Raw genomic sequence first — 9730 nt, forward strand, 5'->3', positions numbered from 1 at the left:
GATCATTTTCAAAGCTAAACTCATGATATATTTTTGTGATAATAAAATTAACTTTTTTTTGTTCATAAGTTATTGTGGCGGGGAAGTGTGGAAACACTATAGATCCTCCTAACTTGGGAGGGGTTAAAAAAGAAATATATATATATATATATATATATATATATATATATACTACATTTCAGCTTATAAGGTACCATTCAGTGGTCTAGAAACCACAATAAATGTAATCAAAGAATGAATGCAGGTTTTGATGATTAACAGGATAGGTTTTGTGAAATGGCATTAATACAACTCGAATACCTGAATCACAAAATGCTGTCGCTGGTAACAGAACTTCAAAGTATCCAATATATCACAGAAATAGTTAGTGTTAAACAAACTAAACCGGCTAAAACTCTTCAGCAGGGAAAATTTAGAGAGAAGAGCATGACGGATGGAATAAATATCCAGGGCACTCCCTCAGTTCCCTGTAGGATTCAAGTTCCATGATAGATAGGCTGGATCACCGAAAGGCCTGCATGCTCACAATTCCAGAATAAACATCAATGATATACTTAATGGTGCATGTGCGCGCACATGTAAATCTAAACAACAACGATGCCTCAATCCCAAAATAGTTGGGATCTCACTCCATGTAAATCAATTTTAAATAATGGGAGCGCACAACACACACCAATACATATTAGAACGGTTATCAACTTCAATGTTGCCAACATATTTCATTTACCTCAAAAACAAACAAAAGGCACCATCAACAAACACAAAACCAAGACTCACATTTTCGAAGAAGCTTTTTGAAAGTTGTTTCAAGAACCGCGTCCCAATTGCTAACTCGTTTACAAATTTGAAGGATTCTGAATTCTATCAGATTGAAGTGCTAGCATAAATCTTGACATGATAGGTAAAAGGTTTTCCTCAGTACAAATGTGTGTTTTGACCGTATATTCTCAAGATTAGAGTGTTTTTTCGTAACTTATAGTGAGGTTGCATTAAATGGGAAGTATTAGAAAGATCTCATACATAATCTGCATGGAAGTATGAAAATCAACACTCTTGTGTGTCCATAAGACATGTTTGTGCCATGTTAAAGTGGTCCCTAATTATGAGAAAAAGATAATAATCCAATTAAGTCTATAAACTGAAAATAACAGCTTCCAGTTTTCATTAGGGGTGGGCATTGGTCTATTCGGTTTTGTAGAAGTTCGGTTCTTTTTTTCGGTTTGATTTGCAATTTTAATAACCAAAACCAAACCAAAGTATTTTCGGTGCGGTGCGATTATTTTCGGTTTGATTCGGTTTTAGACTTGTCAAATTGGACTTCTTAACCGTAACCGAAAAACTGAAATACTAAAACCGAACACCAAGCTTTTAAATAATATACACCGCAAACCGACTGAATAACTGAACAAACTAAACCGAATAAACTGAAATTATCGATTCGGCCGGTATTATGTCCATCCCTAGTTTCCATCCCCCTGTTTATTCACATGATCATGTTATTGGGCTAAAACAACCCAAAAAATACTCTTAACATGATGTGATATTGTCCGTTTTGGGCCAAGCCCGCGCGGTATAACCCCTCCCCCCTCAAAGCCCTCATACCATTATGAGTATCAAATTCCTTATAACTAGATCATTTTTCTTTTCTATTTTCCATGTGATACTTTGTTCAGATACACTCAACACATGTCATTTTGTGTTGGTATCATTAAATAAAACAGACTATCTTGGTTTTGCTATTTGTATTTCCTCAAAATTTTGAAGGCATATGGAAAGGAATTTAACTACTAGCTTGCATTGTATCAACTGCAGAAGGAATTTCCATATTCACATGTTCTTTGACTCGATTGTCACTGCTAATTTCAGCTTTTCTTAAAAGGAGAGAAACGGAAACAAACAGCAGGACTTGGGAGAAGGGAAAAGCAAGATCATAAAATATTTTTTACTTAAAATTCACAACTTAAATGCAATAAAATTAACATTACCCCAGATCTCATCTGAAATATATTAAGTGTGCACCTGTGTGCGATATGTGATTATTAAGACATGATGAAAATGAGATTTGTAGACTTTAGACTTTAGTCCTTCCGGAGCTCGGGTGATTCTTATTCGCAACATAAAGTGTTTTTGATCTTTTATAGTGCTTCAACAATTCAGAAATCATAAGCACGTTAACCAGCAAAGCTATGATATGATGCATTGCAGATACGTATAAATATATATTTGGATTCAGGAATCAAAAATAGAAGACAGTAGGCACTTTCTTACCTTGGTTTAATGACATACATAAGTATGAAAGTTATTGCCACGAATAAGCAAATTCCACCAACGGCCAGATATGCAATGCCTAGGAAATTATTCCTTCCACCAATCCATGTTGTGGTTGAAAGAACCAGCGACTTCTTACCCCCAAAAGTATATGTGTTATAATGGTTTTGTATTACTACAGTAATCTTCTCATTAGCTTCAAGATCATACTCCACCTTCCCGTATAACTTTCTGAATAATGGCAATGCTGCAGTTCGCATCCAAATTTGAAGATCCTCTTGCTCACTCAACTGCATGTAAAATCCCCAAAATGACTAAGATAGAGATGAAATGAGAAAAAGGAAAAATAACACTAAGATGAAAAGTGAGTATTCACTAACAGGTATGCTCTCATTAAGTTTTCCACCCCCAATTAAACCTCCTTTCTGGAAATTCTTAGGGTAAACATTTGACCCAAATTTGTGCTTTCTATCACTTGGCCATGAAATGTTCTTCCTATTGATTGGTAAAGGTATGCCCTTAATTGAAAACCCATATGTATCATTGAACAAACTCCAAGCAATAAGTCCACACGGGATCACAGGCTCATTTCCATTCATGTCTTCAGGAGCACAAGTCTTTTTCAAATCATCCTTATAATTTGGGTCGCGCAACTGCTCGTCATTTCTGCTTTTTACATATCTGTGAAAAACATATCAAGCTGTCAATACCACCTACGCGTATATCATTTACTGGAACAATGAAGTGATGCTCCTTCAAAATTGTCCACTTCGATACAATGAGTCTCTCTGTAATAAAGATCTCAAGCGAAAAATAATAATACTATAGAGTAAGAAGGGGAAAAAAGGCAATGTGTACAATGTCTTTCATAGTTAGGCTCGGTCTCATTAATTTGATTATTGTGAGATGAGAAAAAAAATATGGTACACTAAAAGAATATACTTTACCAACTTGCTTGGGAATGAGGCTTAGTTGTTGTTGTTTTAAAAGATTATACTTCAGTTGCATCAGAAGAGTTATTCATTTCAGGTACAGCGACAAACTTTTTCAATTGATTTTAAAGCATGGATTCATTTAATACCCATAACACATAACAGCTTTAACTTATATCGAACAAAATCTTGGACATACCGGCGATGATTCTGATAAAAGTTATCAAGCTGGTAATAAACATAGATAGGATGCTTCATTTTCTTAGGGACCTAAAAACATTCAGCAAACGAATTGTTAAGGACGAGGACAATATAATGTCAGAATTTGGAAACAGAGAAAAACTAACATATTTGGAACAGAGGACTAACTATCAAGTTTCTGATGCAAGTCTTGTTTGACTTATTATTTTGGATATGTGTAACCCTATCATGATATGCAAGTGCCGGTTTTGAATAATTTGTAGGGATGCAATCCTCATCATAACGGTCTACAATTTCCACCACCTGCATAAAAATGATATATATTATATGCCAAATACCGTTTGACTGTGAGAAACAAACTCGAGAAAACCATAAAGAGATGGATATTCGAGTACTTTTTCTGATGCAGACAATGAGGCAAGTCCTATAGGAATGAAGACGATGCCAAGGAAGATAAATGCCGTGACAACCTGAATGCAGAAGTATGATCAACAAGCCATTTTTAAAGCACAGATTTAAGGGAAACTTGTAACAAGAAGTTATGTTAACCATTCTGTGAATGCATACCCATTGTGGAGTTAAAATTGGCTTGCAAGCAGGAAGCTCTTGCTGAGTAAACCTTGAATCTATAGCACAAAAATATGCGTCTAAATTTGGTTAGTTTCTGTAAATTAAATTGAAAATATATAAAAACACTGAAAACTAAGTCATTATGCTGGCATATACAGATATTACATCACTCAAGTTGCAAAAGGAGTATAAAAGCCATGGTTGGCTTATAATTAGGCTCTGGAAGGATTGTAAGTATCGTCACTGCTATGCATCATCAGAGAGGCAATGAACCAGTTATTTATAACACAGAATAAACATTCTCAATATCTAAGCCAAATCATAATCCCATTATTTAACCATCTACAAGATGAAAGACCAGGAATCGAAATAATGCAATGGTAAGAACTAATTCTTCGAGGGGTATGTAGCTATTAAGCAATGCACATAACACAATGTTAGTCAAAATGCACCTCACATTTTAGTTATGAAAACCTCAAAGTTGGACCAAATTCCTGGTGATCACATTTCACTTTTAAACATTGTCGACAATAAAATAGAAACTGCACATTCAGTAGAGGCGGAGCTAGAATTTGAAGTTTATGAGTTCTGAACTTGTCGTCAAACCCATAGCTCGGCAGAGTCACTGGGTTTGCAATTAAATATTTATACATATTTAGTAAATACAAATACAAGGGTTCATCAAAAGTTACTGGATTCATCCAAACCCGAAAAATACACTCCCTCCGCCCCTGACTCTCAGCAAGCTACAAAGTGGAAATTTAGAAATATAATGATGTGATTCCAGAAACTAAGAAACTATTGATTCTGCCAACCTTTACATATTACTTTCTACTTCTTGCCAAAAGAACCCCAGAAAAGTTACATCCAATGCACATCTTCCAATGATGAAAATCCCCTTTTTACATAGTGAAGACTTAATCTAGACAGACTTGTTTTCATCTTAGGCATATTTAGAAACTCAATGAATAGCCTCCCCAAGTCAAAAAACACGCTACCCTCGGGTAGAGGTAAGGTCTGTGTACACACTACCCTCCCCAGACTCCACTTGTGGAACTATACTGGATCGTTGTTGTTGTTACAGTTAAGCTTTTAGGAACTTCATAATGCAAGTAGAAATACTTTAAAAGCATAAAGCAGTTAGTTGCATAACTGGAGTCTCCAACTGGAATGCAATTACCAACACCGGATAAACCAAGCACGTTAATCTCACCCATTTAACCATAGAGTTTAGGTTTTATGCACCGATTGTATATAACAAGTTTACACAATCAGGTTAATTTAAAAGTTAATTGCACGCAACTCTTTATTATAAGTATTGATTGGTAATTTAGAAGAAATGGTAAGTACTCTAACCTTTACAGAAAGTTTAAATCATACATATAACACAAAAGTTATTTATACCACTATTAGTATACATAACTTAAATCCCTAACAGTGTACTTAATTATTTTTGCAGTGCATTAATATCCCTCTGTTACAATTATTTCCAAAGTTAGTTAACCAAACAGGCTTCATTAAGAACAACTAATAAAACAACCTAAATACCCCATTATCAGATCGCTACATCTCAGCTATTCAGGGAGTAGATTGAATTGTCGCTACTTCTAGAATATGCTTAAACTATAAAAAAAAATATAGAAGAAGAAACAAAGAGATAACAAAGGAGAATACTATTTTCCTTTCCTTGTTTTCTACCAACAAAAATCGTTACACAAAGAAATGAATCTATAAATTTTGCGAAAAATCGAATCAATTCTAACGGAATTAAGCCATAAAGTCATGCATGTTTTTTGTTTTTAGAAAAATAAATAAATAACCGACCTTCAAAACATGCAGAGGTTCAGAAAAAACATCAAAAGACGAAATCGAAAATTAAGAAAAAGGGAAAAATTGAAAGAAAAGAAAAGAGAATTGAAGAAAGGAAGTATTACAGTCAGGTTTCCTGGATTTCTTTGAAGAAGATGAGGTTCCTTCGCCCATTGTTACGTCAAATCTATATCTATAGAGAATTAGAAAGGAAGTATTATTACTCTAAAATGGTGAATATTTTTGAGGAAGGAGAAAAAAAAGGGGGAAATGGGATCAGAATTTTCCTTTCTTCCCCCTTTATTTTCTGTTTGAGAAGGGAAAAAGTGGCATTAAGGTGGTTGCATGGCAAAAACTGGTACGTGATGGAACCTCCGAAAGTCACTGCCTTCCATCGCCCAACTCCCACGTACACCACACTACACCTAAAATATGGAAAATACTTATCAAGTATACATAAATTAACTTTATTAGGTAAAATATTAAAGTAATACTAATATATTGATTAAATGATAAATATGTATGCAAGACATTTTATAGTTATGTTTAATATAAATATGAGATGCGGATAAACTTTCACCCAAAAAACATAATACTCCATCCTTATTAACAATGAAGGATTCCGCATACGAGGGTTAAATTTTTTAATTTCAATCTTAATTTGAACTTTAGCAAAGTGTGATGGGTTTCGCCTTTAAAAGTTCTAAATTCCAGTAGAATATGTTGGACTTTTACCTTCAAAAGTCTTAAACTCCAATACTATATGCTAGGTTTTTACCTATTAAAGTTCTGCAACTCAGCATATTATGATGGGGTTTCACATATAGGAGAATTTCAAACTCCATAAATCTTTTCTGAAGTTTGAAGAGCAACAATTTTTAGCACCGATTGTTGGAGTTTCTTATGTGTTTTAGTTAGGAACAAAAACGTCAATTTAATCGGATCAATAACTAATTTGCTAAAATATATTTTTTTAAAATGGTTAAACTCTAATAACCGCCCAAAAATGACTAACCCAGTTAATATTTTCGTTGCTATCGGATCAATTGAGAAATTGATCTAAGCGTCAGATTGTTGTCGAGCCCTTCATTTTCTAGGACACTTGTAGTCTCTTTGTCACAAAACAGATTTTCATCAAATAAATACACATGCTTTAACAAAAACGTCTTACATTAACAATTTTTTTTTAATTAATTTTTACGTGTGTGTACATGACTACTCCAATAAAGCAAAGTCTCGCCCGATTTCTTGCCTATATCAAACGACTTAAATTAGACATCCTAGTCGGATTTCTTTCCGTGTCAAATTTCCAAACTAAAAGTGGATCAGTGTTTTTTCCTTGATACGAAAGATGTTAATTCCTAAATCTCACCTTTTTAGTTTGTCAGCGTTCACACTGAAACTGAAAGTAAATTTTAATTTGATTATTCTCATTATTTTTCTAGGTGTTTAACCCAAAAATAGATTTCTCAGTCAAAATCAATATCTAGAAGAAATCAGGTTACTGATAATCAAGTTTTACTTCACTTTTCCAACAATTTGGGAGAATAGATCAACTGTGTATATAGGTTGGGTTGGTTCGGATTTTTGAATTACCAAACCAAACCAATTATATCGGGTTATTAAATCTAAGGACCAATCAAACCAAGAAAAGTCAGGTTTTTCAATCTCGATTTTTCTCGGGTTTTTGGGGTTTTCGGTTTTTTTTCTTCATAAAGTCTTCATAGCACAAAATATAAAATTTGTGCTCCAAATATTTCTTTAATCATAGTAAAATAGAACTATATAAGGTGTTTTTCAATAAAATAACATAAATATAAGATGAGTCATGGCATTGTACTAAAATATTCAACAATTAAGATAATAAAATTGCATAAAATAAGTATTATTAATAAGCCATAATGAAAACAAACATATTTTAAAAATACTGATAAGTTACTAAAATAAGTACGACTAATAAGTATTGTTATTTACATGACTAAAAACTAAAAGAAAAATAAGTTATGGTTTTTATCTAAATCACAGAAAAACTAAAAAATAAATATCCAACATTATTTTCATTCATAGTACAATTGAATTGAATGTCTTTTATTAATATTAGTATTAATTTGATATTGATTTAGGATTTATTTGAGTTACTAACATTTATGAATTATAAAACGTATTAGATCATCCAAAAATTATAAGTTCAAGCTTGAAATAATTTGTGAAAAGATAAAATTATGAAAAAGCTTAAGAAATATTCATAAACTACACTACAATAAATATTTTTATGTATTAAATATATTTAAAACGTCTATATATAATGTCGGGTTGGTTTGGTTTTGGTTTGACTTTTTTTAGTTAAAAATAAACCAAACCAAATATGGTCGGGTTTTTTTCCAATACCAAACCAAATCAAACTAAATCATAGTCGGATTTTTTTCTCGATTTGACTCGGATTATCGGATTGGTGAGGTTTGTCGGTTTCATTTGTTATACCCCTAGATCAAGGAATGAAAATAATTGACAAAGAAAATATGAAATGAACTGATAATCACTACCAAAATTACGGCTTAGAGCGTTGAGAGTGAAGTAAAGAATAACTATATAAATTTCAATAATTGTCCCCTACTACAAATGAGATTTCAGTCCGTATATAGAAGTATACAATTATAACGGTTCCCTTACTTAATTCGGGCTCACTGATGGTATTAATTACCTTGATTATCTGTTATCATATACAATCGTAATGGAAATATTTATGATTAAACATGTAACTGCACCGATTTCTCTTCCTTATTTATGACAGGTTCGTGTATCTTTCCTTCTTCACAACCTTTATTTATTTCGTTCTTGTTTCTCCTTTTACAGCTATTAGGTCCGGATTTTTCCTCAGTGTAATCCTGTGAATGTTTCTCCCGTACCTTTTCCGCATTCTTTAACTCGTCTAATTAAAAATGTCACTTGTCATTACATCGATGTTCCACGTACCGTGCTCTATCATCCTGGTGATAGTCCACGTTTCATGTTTTTTTCCACCAATACAGATAGTCCCCCCCCCCACACACACACATTCTGAATATTCGGAAAGTGGTAAGTTTTTGTGGCGGGAATTCCTTGCCGCCATTTCTCGAGTATCATTAAGCCTCATTCAGAATCGATGTGACACATGTCACATTCATTTAATGCGCATGCCACATGGCTTCTCATGATTGGTTCAGCAGTTTCTCAGCACTTTTTATGGTTTTTTTCTGCGGGTGCGTCAGTCACGAAGTGACGGTTCCATTATGACACTTCATAATGATCAATTTTAACGACGGTTGTATCTCCTTATAAATACTTCATCTTTTTTTTTTTGATTTCTTGAAACTTTCTTCCTTCTTCTCTAGGGAATTATGGAGGTTGAGCATTAAGGTTGTAGGTTAGGGGAAACTTGTGAATATTTCTACAGCACAATAGAGTGAGACTAGCCAGTTAGGAGTTAGACTAAGAATGTCATTGGTCGTCTATTGATGCAGGGCTTTACCTGCTAGTTTTACTATACCAGCCATCTATTTCGTATTTCGTATTCTGTATTTCATATCTCTTATATTGCTGTTATTTTATTATGCATTTTTATGGTACTAATATATCGGCTCCTGTTGCTTTTTTTGAGCCGAGGGTCTCCTGGAAACAGCCTCTCTACCCTTCGGGGTAGGGGTAAGGTCTGCGTACATATTACCCTCCCCAGACCCCACTTGTGGGATTATACTGGGTCGTTATTGTTGTTGTTGTTGTTGTTGTTTCTTCCTTCTTCTCTGTATCCATCATCTTAACCCTCATTCGTAGTTCTATACTTTTCCTCTATATTTTCTTGGTTAAACATGTCTTCTTCAACACCAGACCCTCGAAAAGTTGTGATCATTGACGAGCTCGCTCCTTCTACTGCTCCTACTAAGAGTAGGAGAGGTGGTAGACTCTACAGCATT

General features: G+C 33.8%; 1 protein-coding gene across 1 annotated transcript; it reads right to left on the bottom strand.

The window, feature by feature from the left end:
* Nucleotides 1–224: 224 nt before the first annotated feature.
* LOC104216730 (ALA-interacting subunit 5-like) lies at nt 225–6086 on the bottom strand. Its single transcript, XM_009766853.2, has 8 exons — nt 5906–6086; nt 3969–4027; nt 3797–3871; nt 3570–3704; nt 3400–3470; nt 2649–2949; nt 2269–2558; nt 225–514 (listed from the first exon to the last, which is right to left on the bottom strand). Exons 1-8 carry the CDS (start codon nt 5952–5954, stop codon nt 460–462), a joined length of 1035 nt encoding a protein of 344 aa, XP_009765155.1. The 5' UTR covers nt 5955–6086; the 3' UTR covers nt 225–459.
* Between the last annotated feature and the right edge of the window lie 3644 nt (nt 6087–9730).

The sequence above is a fragment of the Nicotiana sylvestris genome, chromosome 2 (assembly GCF_000393655.2).
Source record: "Nicotiana sylvestris chromosome 2, ASM39365v2, whole genome shotgun sequence".
Lineage (NCBI taxonomy): Eukaryota > Viridiplantae > Streptophyta > Magnoliopsida > Solanales > Solanaceae > Nicotiana > Nicotiana sylvestris.

What these genes read in the sequence shown, in the direction of transcription:
- LOC104216730 (XM_009766853.2), bottom strand. Translation starts at nt 5,954, where the DNA reads ATGGGCGAAGGAACCTCATCTTCTTCAAAGAAATCCAGGAAACCTGAC. An exon ending in GAAATCCAGGAAACCTGACT is followed by an intron (nt 4,028 to 5,905) that starts GTAATACTTCCT and finishes TTTGTGCTATAG; the next exon opens with ATTCAAGGTTTACTCAGCAA. An exon ending in CATTGTCTGCATCAGAAAAA is followed by an intron (nt 3,705 to 3,796) that starts GTACTCGAATAT and finishes ATTTTTATGCAG; the next exon opens with GTGGTGGAAATTGTAGACCG.